Consider the following 26055-nt stretch of genomic DNA (forward strand, 5'->3'; position numbering starts at 1 on the left):
TAAAATAGTGATTATTGAATGGCTTTTAAGTAAAATGTTACTAATGTGTGATGAACTGGTAAGCTTTTCACAAATAAGAGAGTGTATTTACTTTCAAAGGCTGTTTAAGTGATTTGAAAGCTAAGGAAAGGTTGGATAAATCAGTTCTGATCAGACTTTTGGTACAACTCAGCTGGTTTATGTATTTGTGGCCATATCTACTAACAGATGTAACGTAGACTCAAGGTTAAGGTTGTCAGTATACAACTGCACATGCTTGACTTTCTGTCAAAAAAAAAAAAAGGGGGGGGGAGGGGGAGGAGAAACTTGTAGTGACTTAAGATAAATACCCAAGAATACAAATTTAAGAAAGACACAACACTTAACCAAAATACAAATTTCAACATAATGATTACAGTAATGATAAATATGATTATTAAATTTGGCTGTGTGAGTAATATCAATAGCAGAACATTGCTAGTTGATTAGCTCATCTTAAGGGCACTAATTTTAAATTTTTTTATTTTAGTATTTATTTATTTATAACTTACGTGTATGGTTTTCTGAATGAGTATATGTGCCCATGCACTTACAGGATGCTGAGTGAGCCAGGAGAGGGTATGGGATCCCCTGAACTTGAAGTTACAGGTAGTTGTGAGCCTCCATGTGGGAGCTGGGAACCGAACCAGGTCTTTGGCAGGTACAGCAAGCGCGCTTCGCCTCACTGCTGAGCCACCGTCACTCCTGCCCACATCCACTTAACTTCTACAACTTGCTCAAGTACTTGCCTTAGGTAGACTTTTCAAAAGTCACTCTGCATGTTTGATGTACTGGGAGGTATCATGCTCTTTTTTTTTTTTTTTTTTCTCAGTGCCGGAAACCCAATCAACATTTCAAACCCTATCTGACTCCCGATTTGCCAAAACGACTGCACTACGCCAAAAATGTCAGAATTGACAAGGCTCATCTTCTAGTGGACCGGCAGTGGCTGGCTACGAGGTTTGTGTCTGCGCAGATGCTCCCAGCAGAATTCTTGGACTGTGCGTTTGTTTAGCTTCCCCTCCAGTGAGGGGCGAACGGCTCTGACCTCTGACCTTTCCTTGGCCGTTTCATGTCACCCAGAGATTGTTCACTGCCGATATTTTTGTCAGATGGTTTCTGTTAGCATCTTAGTTTTCATAATACAGAGCAGAAGGTAGAAGCAGGTTGGAGACATGGGCAAGAGCACACTCCCCCCCCCCCTCCGTCCCCCCCTCCCGCCCCGCTGTGCTGCCTCTTAAGAGACAGATAAAAGTTAATTAAGAGGCAGGTGGTGGTGGCCCAGCACTCCGGAAGCAGAGGCAAGTGGATCACTGGGAGTTTGAGGCCATCCTGGTCTATAAAGTGAGTCTGGGACAGCCAAGGCTACACAGAGAAACCCTGTCTCGAAAAACCAAAAAAAAAAAAAAAAAAAAAAGAGTTAATTAAGGCTTTACTAACATGTAGGCTGAAGCGACGGATGGAATGGTTAGCTGGATCTTTAAGATCATTGTCATCTTCCTGGCTTTCATAAAAATAACTTTTAAAAAGTTATTTTCAAAAAAGATTTATTTAGTTTCATTTAATGTATATTGGTGTTTTTCCTGTGTGTAAGTTTGTGTGAGGGTGTCAGATCCCTTGGAACAGGAGTTACAGACAGTTGTGATCTGCCATGTGGGTGCTGGGAATTGAACCTGGGTCCTCTGAAAGAGCAGCCACTGCTCTTAACTGCTGAGCCATCTCTCTAGCCTATAAAAATAGTCTTCGAATGGCCAGGGTCACTGATTGGTGGTGGTGCTTATTTCTTTTTTAGTGTAAGTCATGATGATCACTGAGCCTTTGTAAAGTAGAAATACTCCAAGAAAAGATAAAAGCACCCGGATCCTCCATCCTAAACAACCCATGAGTCCCTGGACCCACCCAACTGTCCACTGTTGCCTGTGTGGCCAGGCGTTTGGGACACAGACACAGTTCCTACTGCAGAGACCAACTTGGCAGGAAGCATGCAGATCTACTTTCTTGTCCATAAGTGATTCTGATTTTTGTTTTGTTTTGAGCCAAAGTCTCACTATGCAATCCTGGCTGGCCTCAAACTCAGCATGGAGACCAGGCTGGCCTCCAATTCGTCTCAGCAGCCGCCTCTTTCTTCTCAAGAGTCCTGGAAGGAAAAGTGTATGCCACCACACCCATCCTGATTCTGATTTCTAAAATACCATTTTAGTATTTTTTTCTGTATGCATGAATGCCTATAAACAGAATCAGTGTCATCCTGTATTTTTTGGCATAATGGGTGTTTAGTGCCGTATAACTACACTAAAGAAGATGTAAGTGGCAGGGGAACAAGGGTTAAAATACATGTCCAGCAGGCAGATATCTGTGAGTTGGAGGCCAGCAGATGTACAAAGTGAGTCCAAGACAGCCAAGGCTACACAGAAACCCTGTGTCGAAAAAACAAAAACAAAGAAAAAAGAATGGAAGTTATTTTTTAAAAATACATGCTCAACAAAGAAAGAGAATAGGGGCATTGGTCTTAATATGTGTGTGCAGGAAGAGAAATTGGGGGCTTTGGCTGAAATTTTTAAATTAATTTATTCATATTACACCTCAATTGTTAGCCCTTCCCTGTTTCCTCCCATTCTTCCCTCCCTCCCGCTTCCCTCCTTCTCCCCTCCCCTATGTCTATGATTGAGGGAGACCTCCTCCCCCTATATATGCTCTTGGAATATCGAGTCTTTTCTTGGTAACTTGCTATCCTTCCTCTGAGTGCCGCCAGGCCTCCCCATCCAGGGGACGTGGTCAGAAAAGGGGCACCAGGGTTCGTGTGAGAGTCAGATCTCACTCTCCACTCAATGGTGGAGAATATCATGTTCATAGGCTAGGTCTTGGTAGGGGTTCGAAGTTTAATGCCTATATTCTCCTTGGCTGGTGCCTTAGTTTGAGGAGGACCCCAGGACCTAGATCTGCCTGTCATAAAGTTCTTCTTGTAGGTTTCCAGGACCCTCTGGGTCCTACTATTTCCCCTTTCTTCCATGCTACTCTTGCCTAAAGTCTCAATAGGATGTCCTCTCCTCTGACCCACTTTCTTTCTATTAAAGTTTTTCATGGTACGTATCCCTTGAACTAGTATTTTGATATAAGTGAGTATATACCGTTTGTCTCTTTTTGCTTCTGGGTGAACTCACTCATTATGATAATTTCTAGATCAATCCATTTGTCCACAAATTTCGGGAATTCCTTGTTTTTAATAGCTGAGTAGTATTCCACCTTGGCTGAATTTAATCTGTAAAAATAACTTGGAAATGCAGTTTGACCAGATGACTGAAGTTCCCCACTTTGCCACTAGAGGACACTAGTCTTCCCCTCCAGAATGGGTTTCTTAGCCAGTCAGCTTTAGAGAAAGGTGGTCTCTAATACTGTTCCCTGAAAATATGTGAACCAAATTGAACTACTAATATTAAACACAACATGTTAGTAATCTGACGTGCAGACGTGTACGCATGTGTACAATTATGCCAGGCTTTTATATGAGTCCTGGAGATCTGACCTCGGTTTCCCACGCTTGTGCGGCAAGCTCTTCACCAACTAAGCCATTTGCCCATCCTGGAAAAGTTAGTGTTTGTCTTAATCAGGGTTTTATTGCTGTAAGGAGACACCATGACCACGGCAACTCTTATAAAGGAAAACATTTAATGGGGCTGGCGTGCAGTTCGGAGGTTTAGTCCATTATTGTTACGGTGGGAAGCATGGCAGCATGCAGGCAGACATGGTGCTGGAGAAGAAGCTGAGAGTTCTGCATACATCTGGATCCACGGGCAGCAGAAGGGGACTGTGAGTGAGTAGACTTGAGCTTCTGAGACCTGAAATCCCATCCAGTCAGTGACACCCTTCAGACCACACCCACTCCAACAAAGCCACACCTCCTCCAATAAGGCCACACCTCCTAAGAGTGCTACTCCCTGTGAGCTTATGGGGCCATTTTCTTTCATATCACCCAAAAGTGAGCATCAGACACACTGGGACTGGAGTTACAGACACTCGATGAGCCATAGTATGGGATCAAGGTTTGAACTCTTTAACCACTAACAATTTCTCCAGTGCCCAGAGTCAGCTTTTTATGTCATTAAATTATTTCCCTGCGTTCAGGGTCAGGGTCAGAGGAACATCGTTACACAGAGTCTCTCTCCTTCTCCCTCTCCTTCCTCTTCACTCTTCTTCCCCTCGCTGTTTGTTGTTTGGGACACAGAGAGAGAGAGAGGAATCAGATGACAAGAACCCTCCCAGGGCATTTTTTGAAATTAAAATTTTCTTCCCTTCAGAGACCAAATATGAACCGGTTTAATACTGTTTTAAGGAAACCTAAGTTAATTTATTGCTATTTTTGTCTGACTAGCTGTATATAAAAATAGTAGCACTCATTCCAAATGCTAAAATATTAAAAAGTTGTCAAAAGACAAATTGATTAAATTTGAAGAGTTATTTAACTAATGAAGTAACTGCTTATGGAAGAGATACCAGGAAGTCAAAAATAAACACTGACCTTAGAGAGCATATGGTCTTCTTACATGTTATGAGCAGCTTGACCGAAGTGTTCTTTGTTCATGGCTTCCTAGTTACTGTTCTCCTAGGCATCTCCACTGTATGACAGGAACCACTATTTCCCCAAGTTTCAAAACTTAATTGCTAAATTACTGGATTCTCAATCGTGTTGAGCTTAATGTACAAAAGTGAGTTTGAAGGTGAACTCTTACATTTTAAAAAATTGTACCTCATGTTTTGTTTGTGTATGTGTGTAAGTGAACATGTGTGCCATGGTGTGTGAGTGGAGGTAGAGGTCAGTTTTCATGAGCTGGTGATTGACCTGAGTTCAGTCAGGCCTGGTGACAAATGCCTTTATCCGCTGAGCCATCTTTACCCACTCTGAAGGAAAAACCTTCAAACCTGTGCCTGTTATTGTTTTTCCTTTGTCAATGTCCTAGAGCCAACAATCTCTGAATTCTCTTTGTGAAAGCTAGAATTCTCACTCTCTTTGTCCTACTGTCCCATTTATCAATGGTGGTGAATTTGAGCATGAAAATATACGTATTTGGTTGTCAGAAAATTTTCTTCGAAAACAGAAGCCATATAACCATCCATTAAGGCTTAACTTAGGGTAGCATCTCGCATGAGCACACTGACTGGTGTATAATAATGTGACCTCTTCACAGGTACAAAACAAATTCGGGCTGCAGTGGAGGCACACATGGCTACAACAATGAGTTCAAGAGCATGGAGGTAACATCCTGTACCTTGTACAAAGAAACAAGTCAACAGCGAGATAAGAAATAACTAGAACAGCAGGCGTGTGTGGCTCAGCACGGTGGGCTAAGTGCTATGGGGGTACAGAGAAAGAGTAGAGTCATGAGGTGCTGTGGAGGGTTGGCCTTAGGTACCTTTGAGGGTTGTATACAACTTTAACTAGTGTAAAGAGCTGGATATCCCGGGGCGACATTTGAGCAGAGACTTGAAGATGCAACATTTAATTTTTCCAATACTAAGAGAACAATGAGTGTCCTATGCAGAAGAAATAACCAACTCAGAGGCCCTAGTTTGGGGCTCATCAGTTTCTTGGGGACAAGGGAGCCTTGACAAACTACTGAAAGGCATTCTAGCATGGCTGCTGCTGATTTGGAACAGGAGAGCAAGGGAATAAATAGGTGGGCATATGAGTCTGAAGCATATTAAATGCGCAACAAGAGATGCTGAACAGCAGTCAGGAGTCTATGCTAGAAATAAAGACTCAAGTCTTAAAGTAGAAGCTGTTTAAAATCTAGCAGGTTAGGTTTTATGCTCGGGAGTTGAGGAGAGAGAGAGAGAGAGAGAGAGAGAGAGAGAGAGAGAGAGAGAGAGAGAGGAGAGGGGGAGGAGGGAGGGGCTCAGTGCAGGGGACCTCCATATGAAGGAGCTGTGGAGGAAACGGTTACAAGCAAAGAGACGTAGACATGGTGATATGAGGAAGAAAACAAGGACCTTGTGATGCTCTGAGCCCAGGGAAGAAGCCGTGCAGAAGAGCCACAAGAGAAAGCCAGGCCCACACTCCTCCTCTGGAGCAAAGCCTTGTAGTTCCTGCGACCTGATTCTCCTGCCTTTGAAAACCTAGTTGTTGTGACTGGTGCCTTAACTGGAAAGAATTCTGTGTTTGTTACTTTACTTTGGTTGTTGGCGATCTTAAGTCACGAGATCTGCTAAATGATGCCATCTTAGAATTGATGAATTAAACATGAAGAACAGTATTTAGGCCTCTCTATTCCACAAGTAAATAAAGAGATGTCAGAGGAACAGGTGAGTGGGGAACGTGTGCCCATGTCTAGTGCTCAAAGCATCAACCTGCTCCCCCCCCCATGCATTAGCATCTTTGAGCAGTGATACACAAGAAATATGGAGAGTGCGTAGTGTGACATGATGAATTTTTATGGGTGTCCTCTAGATGTAGGTGTCCCACCTTGCTTGCTTCCTCCTAATCTGGTGTATGTGAGATGTTGGGGAAGTGGGCTGAGACAGAAACAAATGCAGTTGGGATCCCAGTGGAGCGGGACTGGTGCAGGTTGCAGGTGGAGACTGCTTTAAAGGACAATGCTCATCCCTAAAAGAAATTCTTAAAGAGGCCTGAGGAACAAATAGAGGCCCTCCCAGGAAGGAAACACATGCACGTCTCAGTCTCCTACTTCGTGAATTTGATGCCATCTAGTGATAATTTAACTCTTGCCATGCAGGCAATCTTTTTGGCACATGGACCCAGCTTCAAACAGAACACTGTTATCGAACCGTTTGAAAACATTGAAGTCTATAATTTACTGTGCGGTGAGTATGCCTAAGTTGGCCCATGGCAAAGGGGTAGAATTTTTAATAGGCTTCTAACTTCAAATTGGGAACACACACACACACACACACACACTCAGCCAAAAAGCGTTTTCATGTAATTACAAAGAGAAACCTTCTGGAAGTAAAAGGGGTAATAAATTCTTATTTAGAGAGACCATTGTTATCACAATACATGTTAAAAAAAATATGTAGAATTAGTGTTTCAGGAAGCAGATCTTCTACATGCTTGCCTTTGTCTGTAGTATCAACAGCTCATCTGCTTAGACAACCCAAGACAACCCAAGAAGGAAGCTAAGGTTTTGCTCTCAGATGGACACGGACAAACTCTGTGTGTGTATGTGTGTGTGTGTGTGTGTGTGTGTGTGTGTGTATACACACATATATATAATCTTGCTGCTGGCTTGACATCATTGAATATGACTTAGGAGAACAAAACAAGGTGGGGTGAGACAAGGTGGGGTGAGACAGCTCAGTGAGCAGAAGTGATGGCTGAGTTCAGTCCCAGAACATACACGATAGAAAGAAAGAACCGATTCCCACAAGTTGTCCTCTGGTTCCTACATGCACACTGTGGCACATGTACCTCTCCCCCATCACAATAAACAAAGAAACAAACAAATACATGCATGCATGCATGCATACATACATACATACATGGATAAGAAATACATAAATGTAATAAAACTTTAAAGACAATTTGTTACAGTCTTAATGAGAAACTGGCCTTGTTGAGATGGTTAGAAGAAACTGCATAGGACTCAGGAGGTCGTAGATGGTAGAATGTGTAGGGAATCTAAGGTTCATAGGATTGGATGCTCCACAGAAAAACCAAATTGAAGAAGTCAGTGGAACGGAGCTTGTTCATTCAAACTAGCCCCAGACACGACAAAGGAGTCTCTGCCTCATATCTGTACCTATATCTCGGGGACTTTCGGGTTCAACGAGCTTTTAGGGGTGGAGACCACTCAGAGAGACAATGGGCAGAGGACTCTATGCGCTGGGTGTGGGTTTTGTTCTAATGGGAGCCCCTGCAGTGAGTAAGCTTTGTCTCTCTGCTCTCACCAGTCAGTTGTCTGTGGTTGAGGGTTCGTTAGCTCTACCTAGGTGGAAATCCTGGGAAGGCAGAAGGAGCTCTTCAAGCACTAGCTTCTGGAAGCTTCCTGTTCCTACCAGAGTTTGGTGTGTAGCAGCAGCAGCAGGTATGTCAAAGCAGCAGCGAGTGGCGCCCTCTGGTGTCTCAGTCCTCACGCAGGCCTTGCGTATCAAGCCTCTTGGCGCTTGGCAGCAGGCATGTTACAGCTCTCAGGCAGGTGTTTTGAGACCCTTGGTTGTGAGATTTGACCATCCTCTGGAACTCATTTGGTGGTCAGGGCCTGTGTGTTTCTCTTCTTTGGCCCCATAGAGCCATTTATGCTTTTGCTTCTTCTTCTTCTCCTTCTTCTTCTCCTTCTTCTTCTTCTTCTTCTTCTTCTTCTTCTTCTTCTTCTTCTTCTTCTTCTTCTTCAGTATTTCCTGTCCACTCTCTCGCCATGTGTATCCTGGTCTCTGTCTACCACCCTTACTGGACCAGGCTGCGTCTTCCGCTTGCTTGGTACTGGACTACCCAGGGTGGCTGCTTCTGCCAGGACTGTTTGGGCCATCTAGACAGGTTGCTCAGGAGGCTGGGGTCCTGCTGCCGTTGTCTTCTTCAGCTGTCAAGCAATCCCCTGCCTCAAGCCTTTCACGGCCTGGTTTGCGGACTGCTCACTTCTATTCTGTCGCCTCTGGAATTCCGCTGTCCCCTCTATTGCTCTGTGACTGCTTTCTTTGTGCTACAAGCTCGACCTGCAATGGTGACGATAGACAGAAACAACCACTCATGCAAGCCATCCTTTTCAATGGGCCTGATACAGGAGACTATCTCCCAGCCCATTCATGGAGTGACCGCAGCCTCTTTGGACCAACTCACAGACATTTGTTTGGATCCATCACACATCTGCCTCTTAGCACCAGTCACAGTGTTTTGAGACTCGTGTCATTGTGGCACTAGTCATGGCATTCTCCCTGTTAGAAAGCAAGGGATGTGGCACCTTTCTGACCCAGGTGTGGATGAGTGCAGGATCAACTGCATGGTGACTTGTGGCAATGCAAAGTCCATTAGGAAGTATTTGAAGTAGCCTGGCTGCATCTCCGCCTTTGGGAGCTGAGGAGATCAGCCACTGCCTTTGGCAGGAAGTATATCTGTGGAGTGCCTGAGATAACGGGTGTTGGCATGGCAGCAATTGTGCTGGCTGTTGGAATGAGTCCTTTTGCTCAAGGCAGGGAGGCCAGCAAGAAACAGTCCAACAGATGCCAATTGGGGACCTGTATTTTCCTCCCTTCCCCACTGTCTTTGCTTATTTAGAGGAAAAACAAATAATTTATTATCAATACCAATAGTGATTTTTAATAGATGTAAACAACTTTGACAGTAGCTACCTGCTCAATGCCTAAGAGAAAGCTGGTTCCCCTCGTCTCACTAAAGCTAGTTAGCTGGACCTGGGAAAGAGCCTCTCTTCACTAAAAAGGGTTAGTTACGTTTCAAATGACGTCACTACCATTTGGAGCTCCTAAAAAGACAATGACTATAAAATATTTGATATAATTTGTCTTTATAGGGAAAATAGAAAATGTTCATTAAGTAAAGAACAAAATTTACTGCTTAATTTTTTTATTGTGCCGTGTGTGTGTGTGTGTGTGTGTGTGTGTGTGTGTGTGTGTTCCACAGAGCACCTGTGGAGGTCAAGGGGCAAATTAAAAGAGTCATGTGAGTCCTGGCGATCAAACTCAGGTCATAAGGCTTGGCAGCAAGTGCCTTTCTCTATGAGTCATCTCACTGGCTTCTAATTTAAGTTTTAAAGAATACCCATCCTTAGAGAATTTTTATGTAATTGCATAAATAGAATATAGCTAAGAGTTTAACTTCAAGAAATGTATTTTATTAAATAGGATAGCTTTTTAAATGAAGTTTACTAATTTTTATATGTGCGTCTACATGAGCTTTTGTGTACCATGTATGTACAGATACCTACAGAGAGACTAGAGGGTGTTTGGTTTCCCTGGAACTGGAGTTAGAGGCAGCTAGGAGCAGCCATGTGGGTGCTGAAAATTAAACTAGGGTCCTCTGTGAGAGCAGCAGGTTCTTCTAACCACTGAGCCATCTCTTCAGTCCCAAGAACAGAGTGTTTTTTCTTTTCAAGCATGGTGGCACATGCCTCTAATCCCAGCACTAGGGAGGTAGAGGCGAATCTCTGGAGTTCCAGGCAAGCCTGGCCTATACAACTAGTTCCAAGCCAGCCTGAGATCCTGCCTCAACAGAAACAATAACAAACAGCCAAGAGGATAGCTTTTTAATACCGAACACTCATGGTATGCTTAAGGGGCGAAGCGAGTGCTTAAGCAATGACATTCATGCCAGTTCGTCACGGAGATGGTCCTAGTTGGACAGACTGACTAAATAGAGGCCGGAGACTTTGGGGGATCAAAGTCGGTAAATTAAGTCACATCTGTAAAGTGTAACCACACTGCAGAAGAATTTATAGCAGGCAGTAAGGTGTGGGTGCCTTTGTCCCCCACATCCCACAAAGGAGTCGTTGCCTTCCGTTACCAAGCTACTTCGAACTTTTTTTTTTTCCTACACAGATCTTCTACACATCCAACCGGCACCAAACAACGGTACTCACGGCAGTCTAAACCATCTTCTGAAGGCGCCTTTCTACCAGCCATCTCACGCAGGAGAATTGTCAACGCCTTCTGGCTGCGCCTTTACCACTGCTTTGCCTACGGACACACTAAACTGCCTATGCCCCATGCTACAGCCTGTGAGTAACAAGTTCATTTCTTTACAAGAACACGAAGCGGCCATCAGGTTTGAGTTCTGGCTTGGATACTTACTGAGTAGATGCCTGTGTCTTCCCTGAACTTTATCGGGAAGTGAGAGATTATGGTGCATGCACCACACGGTTAAGTGTGTGCGCATGCTCCGCTCTCCTTAATCATTCAAAACAGCAACCTTGGCGCTCTCTCTGAGCTCCCTCTTAAAGCACTCAGATGATAACCTTCAAGATGTTTAGAATAGAGGGGGCAGGGGCTGTGATCTGGTTAGATACACTGTGTATGAGCTGTGCGGCATCTTTTGAACAGTGGTGCAGGATCTATCAGGAGGCAGTTGAACTGGGCACGGTGGTGCACACCTTTAATCCCAGCACTCGGGAGGCAGAGGAAGGTGGATCGCTGTGATTTCAAGGCCAACCTGGTCTACAAAGTGAGTCCAGGAAAGCCAAGGCTACATAGAGAAACCCTGTCTCGAAAAACAAAACAAAACCAAAAACAAAACACACACACACACACACACACACACACACACACACACACACACACACACACACATACACGAGGCAGTTGAACACTGTAAAAATGGCAGTGTGCACCGAGACGGTCTTTTTAATAGAGTAAACTCTGGGTTGAGTCTGAAGTGAAGCTTCCGATCCCAGGAGACTCTTGATAAGGCAAAATTCACAGGTAGAAGAGACCCCAGGACAAGGAGTCAGAAGAGAAACTTAGATATAAATGGTACAGGTAGGAATTGGTCCTCATCGCTAGGGATGCAGACTTTAAAGGACAGAACATCCAGGAAGACTTCTCAAAAATTGCTTTTTTTTTCAAAGAAAATAAAAAATAGTTTAATCAAGAACCAATTTGAATAGCCATATCCCAAGAACACAGATTTAAGTTAGCCCAAACGCCATGTTCCAACATGGGAAGAGTTTTGTGAAGGTTTTAAAGTAACAGAACAACAACAACAAAAAAGTCATAAATCAAGATGCATTAAAAATGTTTTGGTGGAAGGGCTAGAGAGATGGCTCAGAGGTTAAAATTACTTATTGCTCTTGCAGAGGACCTGGGCTTGAGTTTTAGTACCTACATGGCAGCTTACAACCGTCTATCACTCTAGTTCCAGAGGATCTGACACCCTTTTCTGGCTTCCATGGGCACTGCCTACACATGGTACAGAAACATACATGCACGTGAAATAGCCATCACATAAGATCAAAAATAAAAATACATAAATCTAAAAAAAAAATGTTGGTGGAACTAGATGTGATAGTGTACACCTTTAATCCCAACACTCAGGAGGCAGAGGTAGGCAGATCTCTCTGTGAGTTCCAGGGCAGCCTGGTTTACATAGTAAGCTTCAGGCCAGCCATGGCTACAAGGTAAGAGCATGTCTTTAAGAACTGATAGGAACATACCCCAGGAAATAGCAACAGAAAAGAGAGGGAATCTCTTTATAGACCTCAGATGTTATCTGATGGCATTGAAGCCTTCAGGTCTATGGAAGCCAGGGATCTACTTGGACATTTCACAAGGATGGACATTAGGTCAATGGTACAGCTGGGTTTCTTTATTCTGTTATATTGTATCCATTTTAGATAAGAGATAAGTTTGGTTGTATTGTATCTATTTTAGATAATAGATAAAGGATAAAGAGTCTTCTAAAGTTGCCAGAAATGTTCCTTTTCAGAATTGTCCCAAAGTACTATCTCTGTTCCTGCTGTAACATTGAAAGGGAAATGCGCATTTCCTTCTTTCCTTCCTCGTCCACTTTCTTCTAGAGATATGGCCAGAGAAGTTGACAGGGTCAAGAGACTGTTTGAGCTGGAAGAGGAAGCACTCAGGCAAGGTTTTTGGAGGAAAAGCATCCTGGAGTGTTTTTATAGCATGCATGCTTGGTGTGCCTTTATTTTTATGTCCCACCTACGGGCAGCTAACCCAATCCCAAGTTTAACAACAAAAGCCTAGTTTTAAAGGCATGGAGAAGGCCAGAGAAATGGCCCAATGGGTAAAGTCACATGCTACAAAGCCATGGGCCTACATGGTGGAAGGAGAGTTGTCCTCAGACTTTCACATGCCTGTCTACTTGTGTGTGTGCACACACCCACCCAACCAACAAAAACAAAGAAACAAACAAACAAATAAAAATTTAGCAGGACATGGTGTCAAAAATTGTAAGCACATAGGAAACCATCCTAGTAAGGGTATGGAGTTCTTTTCTGCATACATAGCTTCACACAGAGATTTCTTACATCCTGTTCCAGACAGCCTCGATGGAACTGCTAAGAAAAACCATTACCGATATAAAGTGGGTAATTTGTTCCATATTTTAGAGATAAAAGGGGCCCAAGAGAAGTTAGATGTACTATCCAAGGTCGTACAAGCATAGTCTATCTGACCACAAACCCAGAGTCTCTCTCTGTAAAGAATGCCTTGTGCAGTTCAAATTGTGGTCTCAGAACTAGCTTACGTATTTCTTCTAAGTCAGAAAGGCACGTGGAATCTCAAGCCATCCCCCAGGCTTGCTGAATCAGGACCTGAGCTTTAACAAGTCCTTCAGGAATCTATACTCACAGCAACATTTGAGAAACACGGGGATGCAGTCATCCCAGCTTCATTCCAGCTGTGATCAAGATGCTTTTTCCCATTAATAATATCTTTGCAAACACGCATGTGTGTGAGCAGGCACACACACACACACACACACACACACACACACACACACACACACACACAAATCCCTCTGTGTTTCTGAGAGATGACATAATTGAAATCTAATCTCAAATTAGCCTGGGTTCTTTGTTCAGTACTAAAACATTTTTTGTCATTGCTGCAAAAAATAATCTCGGTCATTTTTTTTTTTTTAAACACCAACTTATTTCTTTTCTTTTTTCTCTCGCATCTTGCAGACTGAGCAGCAGCAGCAAGCAAACCAAAGACTAAACCTCACTGAAGGAGACAGTAAGTCAGTAGAAGCTGGGATGTTTAGGTCTAATAATATACAGCATTGCGCTTTAGAGATTCTCCAAACTAAAGCCACAAAGACTTTTGAACATGGATTTTATGAACAACATGTAAGAGGGACAAGCAAACAAACACAGAATTCTAACAACAGAGTAGCTGTCTTGGTGCCACACTGTTGCCAGGAGCATCCTCATAGTGGCTGTGCCACATGCGTGTGTTCTACGCCCTGTCTACGATATGAGCGATTACAAAGGTGGCCTTGTCCCTGTCCTCTGTAGCTTTCCTACTGTCTAACCTCTTCATCCACAGTAGTTATGCTGCCCTTGTGTAGGTGGAAAGAGTCTTAAAATCCAGGGAGAGAATGTACAAATGTTTCCTTGCACTAGTGTGTCTGTTATGTGCTATTTTGTAAGTACTCTTGTATTAAACTCACAACGCTACAGTTGCATCATGTATAAAGCAGAATGCAGTCACCCCTAATGTCTACAGAGGACGGTTTTTGGGCCCCTTGTGGATACCCTGGATCTAAGGACACTGAAGTCCCTTATATGAAATGGTGTCATATGTACATGTGACTTCTGTATGTCCTCAACATAAACCCTTTTAAAATTATTTATAATAGCCAATAAGATATAAATATTATAAGACTAGTTATTATAGTATATTGTCAGGGGATGAATGATAAGAAAAATTTGCATATGCTGTGTTAAAGTTTATTTTTTTTCTAGATATTGTCAAGCTGTTATGGTTGATTTATATAACAGCATATAAATACAAACACAGATGATATATATATAAACACTCTTCAGGAGATTAAAACAATGTAAACATGGTGACTTAACAACATAAATTTACTTCACAAAGCTCTGAAAACTAAGTTCAAGGTCAAGGTGACAGCAGATTGCACGTCGGCCTCAGGCCTGCCTTCTGCCTTCTCCCTTCTTCCAACCACACAGAGCAAAGATGGATAAAGACTCTCTCTAGGGTCTTGCCTCTAAGGGTCAAATCTTGTTAATGAGGGTCTCACTTCATACCCTAAGTCAGAATCTCCTTAAAGGCTTCACCTCCAATCCCCATCAGTCACCCTGGGGGATGGGATTGCAGTGTGACTTGGGGGATGGTATAAACATTCCGACCAAAGCAGACATACTTTTTAATGACACTCTAATATTTTCTCCAGGACAGTTACTAAGGTGGATCATGTGCCCTGTAAAATGTGCACTTTTGATTTTGAGGGTTTTTTTTTTTTCCTCTCTCTCTTTTAAGCTATATCTTGTGAGCTCTTAACTGATAAGGAGCTATAAAGGAGGTGGGCTTCAGGTTGGCCAGGTTACTTATCTGAACTTTCCTTTTGTGATTGGCACAGTGAGATAACAACCTGCCTCCTAGGGCTGTTGTTGTAAAACGTTAGCCCAAACACCTCACATAGACTACACCATCGGACAGCGGTAGTGCTGTGTGCCACTTCAGCGGGCTCACACATGTTTCCTGTCATTTTTATTTTAGAAGCAGCAACAGTGAAAACAAATCTGCCTTTTGGGAGGCCCCGGGTGACGCAGAAGAACAAAGACCACTGTCTCCTTTACCACAGGGAGTACATCAGTGGGTTCGGAAAAGCGATGAAGATGCCCATGTGGAGTTCGTACACCGTGCCCAAGCCGGTAAGTCCAGTGGTCAGTGCACGGGGGGGGGGGGGGGGGGGGGGGGGAGGTTTTAATTCTGCAAGGGTTGAATTCTGTCATGCTGAAGAGCTCTCAAAGCGAGCGCAGACTCCCCGTCACAAGAAAATTCTACAGTGGTGATGGAAAGGTCTTTTTAGGTGATTTGTGGGTACAGAGAAGGGAGGCATCATGCTCTGCCTGGAAGAATTGGAAATAGCAATGCAGGCCAGTTCGCTAAGTGGTGAGGAGGGAGAAAAGGCCATTCCAAACAGGAGCAGAGGGAGGATCCTATTATCCGGTCCTTCCTGGAGTAGGAGGCAGGTGCACCTTAAGGTGATGGCGACCTATGTAAGGTTTCTTGTCTCTGGTTGTTTAATAAGCACGCTGTCCACTGGGAGCTGTGAAAGGCACACTGTGAGCGTGATCTGACTCTCCCTCGAGGGCTCTAGCATTCTAGTGTGTCCTACAAACACACGTGGGTGTTACAGGTCTCTCTGGCCTGAAACTGAGAATCCACTTATGTAAATCTCCTTCTCTGTTCACACTCTGGCCAAACTCCCGCTTCTCCAAGTGGTGCCAGGATAGCTGGGTACCCGTCATGAGGAAAATGTTAGATCCCTGCCTCGCACTATACACAAAGTTAACCTGCTGGCAGACTTACGGTCCTAAATAGGAATAGCAAATTCTATTTTTTTTCACTTATATTTTTATGACATTGGGTATTTTTGAAACAATGCTAACAAAATTACAAAAAATTTTAATTATACCATATTAATGTTAATGTGTGTAGAAAAATCGTAGCCCCAGATAGTACATTTGCATTGCTTATAGAAACAAGTGACAAATATCTTGAATAGTAATTAGGGTCTAAGACCGATAACAACCCCTATACATAAACAAGAGAATGACAAACATCTTGGTAAGTAAACATTTAGAAATGACTCAAGTTATTCAATCTCATTAGCAATTAGGAAACTGTAGATGAAAGCGAAGTCTGCCCCAAGTCCATCCATAAACCCTGTTAGGGGAGTGTCTTAGTCAGGGTTTCCACTGCCGTGAAGAAACACTGTGACCAAAAAGCAAGTTGGGGAGGAAAGGGAATATTCGGCTTATCCTTCCTGATCATAGTCCATCCCTGGGGAAGTCAGGACAGGAACTCAAGCAGGCCTGGAACCTAGAGGCAGGAGCTGATGCAGAGGCCATGGAGGCTGCTGCTTCCTGGCTTGCTCCCTGTGGCTTGCTCAGCCTGCTTTCTTACAGAACCCAGGACCACCAGCCCAGGGATGGCACCACCCACCATGGGCTGGGCCCTCCCCCATTGATCACTAATTGAGAAAATGCCTTACAGCTGGATCTCGTGGAGACGTTTCCTCACCTGAGGCTCTGTCCTCTCTGATGACTCCAGCTTGTTGACATACAAAACCAGCCAGTACAGGGAGGGAAGGGTTTTATTTCCAGTCTACAGGACAGTAGCACGGTCTGAATACTGCTAACTAAATGGTATGCCTTGGGTGAGTTAGTCTCAACATTTTAATAACAAAACTCTCCCACCAGGCAAAAGGGAGAATAAATAACCAGGAACCTATTTTTGAGGGGGAAGGAAAAACAGAACATTAGAGGCAAGAGCCAAGAACCATAACAAGCTCTAGTTGTTACTGTTCGAGCTAAGGGCACATCTTTAACGAGATAAGGTAACTGACTGTATTTAATTATCTACTGTTTTTGGCCTAAGTAAGGGAATTTGGAGAAAAATAAGCGTTTTTTTTTTTTTTTCCCCTACTACTAATTAAAACTGTCTTCACACCCAACAACGGTTGTGTGGCACTAACAGAGCACTAGTGTTTGTCTCCGTGTGGGTAGACATGCTACAGTTGCCCGAGTTCCTGTGTAGGCTGGTGGCCTCGTTATTCTCTTAATGGCCACACTATTCAGGTGTTCGTGTTTTTCTTCACCATTCCTTTAAATAATCTCTATTTTGTGTTTGCTCTGGGAGGACCGGCATGTTCCCGGTCAGTCTCTTTATCCAGTTCCTGACCATGAAAAGTCTGGGCGAGCAGGCAGAAGTTACCTTGCATGGAGTTCAGGGGGATGTTTGCGTTTTTGATGCCTCCCCTTGCAGTCTGGCATCCCTGAATTCTGCACGAGCATTGGGGGATGCCAGAGATGGAGAGATTGTGACTGTGCTCAGGCTACCCTGATTATTTTCTAAAACTCATTTCTTTATTACCAAAGACCCTGTCCCGTCCTCTGATCCCACAGAGGTGCCTGTGTGGCTTCCCCCTGCATGTGACAGGATGGAATTCTAGCAATTGTCTGCTCTCTCATTCAGAAATTACTCTGCCTGTGTGTTGTGGTTCAAGAAAATTACATAGAAGGATGTTTGGAGATTCACATAAAATATCAGTCCCCGAGCCTGAGAAATCAGGCTTTAAATACGTGCTCTGAGCATGGGTTCAATTGGCCTGTCTTTAAGTTCTACGGAACTTCTGTTTCTCTGTGGTTTGGGTGGGTGTTGTAGTTTCTGTTGCTCTCTTAAGAGAGTTCTGGGGGAGGAATTGTGACTTGAAGTCATGGTCCTTCTACAACTGTGTCTGGAAGCAATCAATCTGGCCTGATCTTATTTGGATGGTGCTTCTGAGCCCACTCAGTAGGAGGTACTCAGGGACTTATCTAATCAGATGAAAACCTGAAAACAAAGCAAGAATTGTGGTGGTTGTTTAAAGGAGATACTTCATTTATTTAGCATGAAGTCAAAAGACTTTTGTTGATAAAAAGTTAGCTAATATTGACAAGTACCTATCATCCTACAATATATTTAAGTACTGTATACGTAATATAAAATATACATTCCATAGTATATACACATATCTTCCACGTCATAAAGAACTTTTAAAATATGTATGTATGCATATTCATGTGTGTGTGTGTGTGTATGTATGTCTGTGTGTGCATGTGCGTGTGTGTGTGTGTGTGTGTTCATATTTATAAGTGTGGATGCACGTGTGGTAGTCAGAGGATGACCTTGGGTTTTGGTCCTCACCTTCTGCCTCATTTAGACAGAGGCGCTGTTGTGCATGGCCTAGTAAGCCCTGCTAGCTGCATCTCTGACTTTCAGAGCCTCTCCTGCCTTCACCCCAGCTTTCCGCAGGAATCCTGGGATGACAGACACCCACTGTAGTGCTGCGCTCTGTGTGGCTTCTGGGGATCAGAGCTCAGGGCCTCACACCTGCTTCAAGTACCTGCTGCTGAACCAGCTCCCTACTCCTGAGCCGGAGTCCCTAAAAGCCCTTTTGGTTTCTATACATTCTGACCTAACCATTATTTGTAAGACTTTGAAGAGCTAAGGATAATGTGTATAGAACATATATAAGCCTATATATATTCTAATGCATATGTCATCCATATATGCATGTGTATAAATGTGTGTGCATATATATTATATCTACACATATATGTTCCAGACATTTTTTTTGACCTACAAAAGTCATTTTTCCATAGGAAAAAATATTTGGTCAGTCAAATACTCAAGCTGTGTATACTTGTTGATTTTACCATAAGACACAACTATAATTTTTGTGTGCAGCCTACAGGAGAGGGGCGGCTATCTCTTCAGTGGAACTATTTCCACTTGCTGATCAGGATGTTTAGCCCCCACACCAGAAAGGAAAGAAAGAGTTTCTGACTACATTTTCCTACCTCTACTTGGGGTTCAGAAATCCCAGGGTCTCTGGAATAACAGTGGGGACTGAAGTCTTGCAGTGCTGGACAGGTGTGGGGTAGAGATGGTGAGGGTAGGGGAAGCCCATCACCGTATCTGAGAGAGGCCGGGGTGGAGGGGCATGGCTGAACTCTGAGTCTTACCAGTGCTGGGCTGTCTCTCGCTTCATTCCACTTACAGAAAGTGGCCATGTCCTGATCCTAGTCTTAATGCGTGCCGATTTGTGGGTTCAATTTGATAGATGAAAAACAAATCAGTTAGCAGAAAGCGTGTGACAATGTTTTAATACTTTTAGGCCTTTAGTCTTCCTGATCCATTTCCTTCAGCCCAATGTGTATTCCACTTTGCTAATATGGGGAACACTCGGGCTGACTGCATTGTTGGTGTACAATTTTCAAGCCACTGTCTCCTGCATTACCACAGCCTTGCCTCATTAACATGTTTTATCCTCCTGTGTATATCTTCACCCCCTGGCTGCCTGGATTACAGGCAGGTGCTACCACATCCTGTATGATGGGAACTGAACCCAGGACCTCATGGATGGTAGACAAGCTCTCCACAACTAAACGTGTTAGCCCAAGGTGATACATTTTAGGGACTATGCATATCTCAAAATGTTTTTATTCTGTCTGTATATTTGGTTTGTGGCTTAGCAGGCTTTTCAATTTCAGAAGATTTTTTTTTGTAAACATATAGGATATATTAATAGGTTGATATTATAGTTCCCTACTTTCCTCCACCTATTTGTCATTGATTTCACTTTTTGAGATGTATTTTAACATCCTCTTCTACATCGTACTGTGTATTTTATTTCTGCTGCTGTGTCTTTAAATGCCAAGAATTCTTTGTTATCTTCTTACATTCTATTTTTCAATAGACACTGTATATTCTCATACTTCTGACAATGTTTTCTTTAGCTTTCTATATTGTCTCCTTGATTTCTCACCCTCATCAATTTTTTTTTTTTGGTCCTTTCTTGGCTGTCAGCTCACTATAAGAATGAGGCACTGAACTATGTGGTTGGTGCTTTCCAATTTACAAGATTCCACTGTTCAATTAAAGAGAGGAAGAGTCGTTTTATCATGTACTTCCAAGCATAAATATTAAGTTTTTATTGTTGGACTAATTTTTTTCCCAAAGAAAGAACATCTCTGATCCATCTCACTGGTGTATGTGATTGATGGTCCACCTGGGGCAATGGGTGGCGGTGGGGTCTGTCACTTATTAAGCAGCATTTCCATACTGTGTTTGTCAAGGTGGTATGTCTGCTCTCTGCTCTGTGTAGGCCAGTCCCCTTTACTATGGCATTGAAGTGCTCACAAGGTAAGTGTTCTATTCGCCCCCCCCCCCCGCCTTTGTAGATTTTAAGCTCCTCTCTTGCTTTCAATCAGTTCAGAGAGGTCTACATATTCCTGTGTTTTTAGGAGACTTCAAACTCTACCCTTCCGGATGTCACTTGTTTTCATGGTTTCCTAGCCTCTGCTGTCCGGTTACTGTCTATCTGCTTCCTAGCTTCTGTATATTTTTCTCTCTACCTCATTTCATTTTGTTTTCACTGTACATACTCACTGTACATGGTGCTGTGTTCATAAAGACACTCTCACACACACACACACTGTCTACACAGCATCCTCCTGACCTCATACTGCCCTCTTCCTTGGGTTTCGCCCATCCCGTTACTTTTCTTCCCCCCCTAGACCAGTGGTTCTCAACCTCCCTAAGGCTGTGACCCTTTAATATAGTCCCTCATGTTGGGGTGACCCCCAACCATCAAATTATTTTGTTGCCACTTCATAACTGCAATTTCGCTACTGTTATAAGTTGTAATGCAAATATCTGATACACAGGGTATCTGTTAAGCAACTCCCCAAGGGGTCATGAATCACAAGTTGAGAACTGCTCCCTAGACAATTTGGCTCCTACTTTCATGTCATACATACGTAGATGGTTTTATGTATCTATATAAATCTAACAGCCAGACATAAGAGAAAACATACAATATTTGTTTTCAGAGACTTCCTCAGTTTGCTTAGTATAATTATTTCTTGTTGCATCTACTTTTCTTGCAACACCATATTTTTTTTCTTCTTTGTGGCTGAATAAATTACATTGTGTATATGGAGCATGTTTTCTTTATCTATGCCTCTGCACAGCTGTAGTGATTCATACTGCAGTAAAAACGGTATTTAACCACCATGATCTGTAGGCTAGGTGTACCTTAGGTAAAACGCCCAGGACTAGAGCAGAGTCATAGATGGCAGGTCTAGTTTTTAGTTGTTTGTCTTTTAAAGGAAGTTCCATCCTGTTTGTTTACCCAACTCCTGAATATGCATCGTAATTTCTTATGTGTTTTCATTATTAACGCCTATTCACGAGCTTTAAAGAAAGCAAAGACAAAAGTCTATATCTAATCAACATGAGAAACATACTGAGCTCCCAGAGCTTGCTTTCCTACTGGATAATTGCAGTGTTCCAACATTCCCCAGTCTCTGCCTAGCTTTCCCTGGCTTCCGCATCCTCAACTCTCACCTGTTTTAGACCCTTGGCTTTGCTCTTCTGCATGAGAGGACAGCGAAGAGTATGCATGGCCTCTTCTGTTGTGAACTGATCTCACACATATTATATAGACAGTGTAGCTAACATTTGGTGTACACGTTGCACAGTGACTAAGAAACCGGACACAGCCAGGCATGGAGGCGCACACCTTTAATCCCAGCCCTAGGGGAGGCAGATGCAGGTAGATCTCTGTGAGTTCAAGGCCAGCCTGGTCTACAAAGTGAATCCAGGACAGCCAAGGCTACACAGAGAAACCCTGTTTCAGGAAGAAAAACAAAGAGAGAGAGAGAGAGAGAGAGAGAGAGAGAGAGAGAGAAAGAGAGAGAGAGAGAGAGAATCAGGACATATTCAGCATGATTTTCTTTATAAATAAACTATTTCAAGTTGTTTTCCCAGGAAAATATCCATCAAGTATAGTACAGAATAAATACATCAAAGCCTCTGAAAAAATGGAAGCAAATAACATATATTTTACTTATTTTAGAGTTCATCCAGTGTGGTGACCACATAATTCATTGCCATTGTGAATGTGGAGGCCGAGCCTCAACCACTGTCAATCATATTTTCAGAATAACCCTGTGGATGAAGTTCAGCATTAGTCTTTAAATGTGATTTAAAAAATTAATCGTAACTTTAAAATCTACTTCATGATTTATTTAACAAACTTATTTTACTTTAAAAATAAGGATGTTTGTGGGCTGTGGATGTGGTTTACTTGGTAGTTCACACCCAGTGGGCATGAAACTCTGGGTTCACCGTCCACCACCATATAAACAAGACTTGGGGGAATAGACCTGCAATCCCATGGAAAGTGGAGGTGTGAGGGTGAAGAATTAAAGTAATTCTTGGCTGTATAGTTCAAGGTCAACCTGGTGTACATGAAACCCTGTCTCAAATATATAGCTACATATGGTATTTATTATATATGTTATATAATGTTATTTATGTTATATATGTGTTATGGAATATAATATAAATATGTATTTGTAGGTATTATATGTTGAGATAACTATAGCTCTTCGAATTAATTTTAGGCTGATTAGAATTTTTTGTCCAGTTCAAAAGCAAGGTAGCTAATTTTTTATCTACAGGTAATTTGTTTATAATTTACTTTTCATTATTAAGACAGATTTATTTTTATTTTTATTATTTTTTTCATTACTTTAAAAAAATTATTTATTTATTATATATACAGTGTTTTGTTCACAGGCCAGAAGAGGGCACCAGATCTCATTATAGATGGTTGTGAGCCACCATGTGGTTGCTGGGAATTGGACTCGGGACCTTTGGGAGAGCAGGCAGTGCTCTTAACCTCTGAGCCATCTCTCCAGTCCCTTATTTTTATTTTAAGTATATGAGTGTTTTTGTTTTGTTTTGTTTTGTTTTTTGTTTGTTTGTTTTTGCCTGCAGTTGTATGTGCGTACCATATGTCTATCTGGTGCCCACAGGGTCAGAAGAGAGTGTCAAATTCTCTGGAAGTGGCATTACAGCCAGTTTTCAGCTGCCATGTGGGTGCTGGGAACTGAACCCAGTGGCAGCTGGCGCTCTTAACTTCTGAGTCATCCCTGCAGCCCCAGCATTTTCCCACCCACTTCTTATTTGCATGTACAACATATCTCTACAGGAGGGGAAAAAAAATCAATCCTGAAAAAAATTTTGTTTTTCAGTAATAGCTCCTATTATTCCTTTGCTCTCAGTTCAGGTTTTATTCTACAAATGTTCTTTTCCGGGGTCTATTTGATTTGTCCTCCCAATGTCCTCTAACCAGAAGAGAACCACAGAGGAAAACATAGCTGAATACATTCATTCCCCTTGCTGGCCTAGACCTGATTCACTAAAAAAATAGGAAGAGGATAAATGAAAAACAGCCTAGGGAAGTCAAAAACCAAATAAGGCAATGGCTGAGCCACAGCTGTGGGTGTAACTTTTTTTTTCTACCCCTTTTCTCTCTTTTAACAGGGAGACACATCACCTCTTCCTCCCACAGTCTCAGACTGTCTGCGGGCTGATGTCAGGGTTGCTCCTTCTGAGAGCCAAAAATGTTCCTTCTACTTAGCAGACAAGAATATCACCCATGGCTTCCTCTACCCGCCTGGTTAGTGAAACGCTTTTAGAGTGGCAAGGAAGCCCTCAAACAACGGATGTGGCGTGTACGTTAAACATATATTCCCCACCCAAGCGGCCCTCAGAGGCTTCGGTGGTCATGGCCTGGCCCGAGTGCCTCAACGGCTGGCTCAAGGCTAATAAATTTTTCTGTGGGACCCACACAGTAGCTCTAATAGGGCCCAGCTGCGCAGAGAGTTCAGCAGGTTTAAGTTTAATTTTACAACTGACGGGTATTTGGAAAGTGACACCGGCATCTAAGAAAACATTATCTCTGGCCTACCGCCTGAGCTAAGGTCCTCGGGAGAATGCAGCTGCTTCGTGCGAAGAACGGGGCCAGGAACGCTGTTCTGTCATCCTGGCTGTGTGTCCGGCAGCTTTGAACTATAAATTAAGCAGCCAAATGAATTCCATTGCTGTTTTGTTTGTTAGAGGAAGGATCTCTCCTGGGATCAGCTGAAAACCAGTTTATTTTTTTTTCTAAAACTCAAGCCTTTTTTTTTTTTTTTTTTTTTCCTGTTCATCAGAGAATGCCATTTTCATATTTTCATAAGAATTTCAATGTCAAGGGAATGGGTTTATGGGTTTGTTCCTGGTATGTGACTCTGTGACTCTAGTTTTTGTGTTTTTGTTTGGTTTGTTTTAAAGACGTTCATGATTTAGAGAGTTACAATAGATAAAGGCTCAATGAAATCAAAGGATGTGTCAACTGAAATCCTATACTTAATAAAATTCATTTGCTTTACAGCAATCAAAGGAACTTCAAATGAGAGTCAATATGATGCTCTAATTACAAGTAATTTAGTCCCAATGTACGAGGAATTCAAAAGTAAGTACCTACCCTCCCCCACTGTACTCTGGCCATTGGACTTGGCACCTGACATAGGCTGGACAAGCATCTGCCCTGACTTATAACTCTGCCTTGACCCACGTACATGGACCTATATGCTCAGCCTGTTGTTATTCTTTATTTGGGATAGGGTGTGGATAAACAGACCAGGCTGACCTTTAACTCACTCTGTAGTCCAGGCTGGCCTTGAACTTCTTATCCTCTTTTCTAATCCCCCAGAGTAGCTGGGGTTGCAGGCCTGGTGGTGCATAACTATTAACTTTGAATTAATTAAGTGACTCCGTGGACTGCCAAGCTAAACTCATGTTGTATTATTGCAATTTGTTATTGACACTGAGTCATTTTATTCTGTTATTGTAAATACAGGTACAAAACTCTTGACATAGTTTCTTTTCAACTAACTACAATTTTGACTTGTTGCTAGAATCTGATAATTTTTAAAAGTTTCTTTTTAACTCCTACCTGTTGAGAGATATTCATAAAGCTACATTTTACTAATATTCATCGTAAGTGAAAGAAATGTAAAAGTTTGTTTACAGAATAATAGTTAATAAGACAATGTGTGTAGTCTGACTGTTGTTAGCGTTCACTGTTGAAGGAATTTGGAGACATAAATTGTTCTAATTTCAAGTATAAAGCTAAAAGTGTTCTCATTAACATGGGCTCATGTTTGTTGCATGAACCACCTGGAAGAATTAGTTATCCAGACACTGCCGACAACTACAGAAGTGGAATGAGATGCTTGGAAATGCACCAATAATAAAAAGGAGTTTCCATGTTCAGTAAAGTCAGATATTTTAAAACACCTCATTGTTTCCTGTTTAGAAATCTGGGACTACTTCCACAAAGTTCTCCTTATAAAATATGCTGTAGAAAGAAATGGAGTGAATGTGGTTAGTGGACCAATATTTGACTATAATTATGATGGCCATTTTGATGCTCCAGATGAAATCACACAGTAAGTAATTTCACTTTTCTATTTAGCAGTAGAGTATTGTAAGGGGAAGATCTCCCAAATTTAACTAGACACAGTATAATTTCCACATTACATAGTATATACATAGGAGTTCATATTCAGTTGCTATTGATGCCAATTTTCAATGTAAACTCCCTAAATATTTAGAAAAAAAAATCACATGACAAAAAATTAAACTAATAGTTTCTAGGAAAAGCTTAATTTTTTTATTGGAAAACTTATGTTTGTGGATGAAGGCAGGATGAGATTTTTTTTTTTTGAAGGGGATGAGTCAGAGTAATATCAATAAATATAGAATCAAACCAACTGTAATTCAGTAAAATCAAGTAAACACTAAGTTTACCGTAATAAGTTTCACAGATACAGTGGGAAATGCACAAAGTAGTCTCCAATAGAGAATGCAAATAGATTTCAGTAGAAAACCAGCCCAAACAAACTGTACATCCTAATGCTAAACCCATCACAATGGGTTGTTAAGAATTACCTTCCCACTTTAGTGTGTTTCAGCAATGGGCAGGTT

At 42.3% G+C, this 26055-nt stretch overlaps 1 protein-coding gene across 1 annotated transcript in view; it reads left to right on the forward strand.

The window, feature by feature from the left end:
* Positions 1-26055, forward strand: part of Enpp3 (ectonucleotide pyrophosphatase/phosphodiesterase 3) — a 72134-nt gene that overhangs the window by 42918 nt on the left and 3161 nt on the right. The window contains exons 15-23 of the mRNA XM_051164311.1: positions 851-978; positions 5202-5268; positions 6747-6834; positions 10516-10694; positions 13617-13668; positions 15178-15332; positions 23566-23701; positions 24458-24538; positions 25385-25517. Of these exons, the coding sequence (XP_051020268.1) occupies positions 851-978; positions 5202-5268; positions 6747-6834; positions 10516-10694; positions 13617-13668; positions 15178-15332; positions 23566-23701; positions 24458-24538; positions 25385-25517 (1019 nt within the window). The remainder of the gene's footprint in view (positions 1-850; positions 979-5201; positions 5269-6746; positions 6835-10515; positions 10695-13616; positions 13669-15177; positions 15333-23565; positions 23702-24457; positions 24539-25384; positions 25518-26055) is intronic.

This window comes from Acomys russatus, chromosome 21 (genome assembly GCF_903995435.1).
Source record: "Acomys russatus chromosome 21, mAcoRus1.1, whole genome shotgun sequence".
NCBI classification, from domain to species: Eukaryota; Metazoa; Chordata; class Mammalia; order Rodentia; family Muridae; genus Acomys; species Acomys russatus.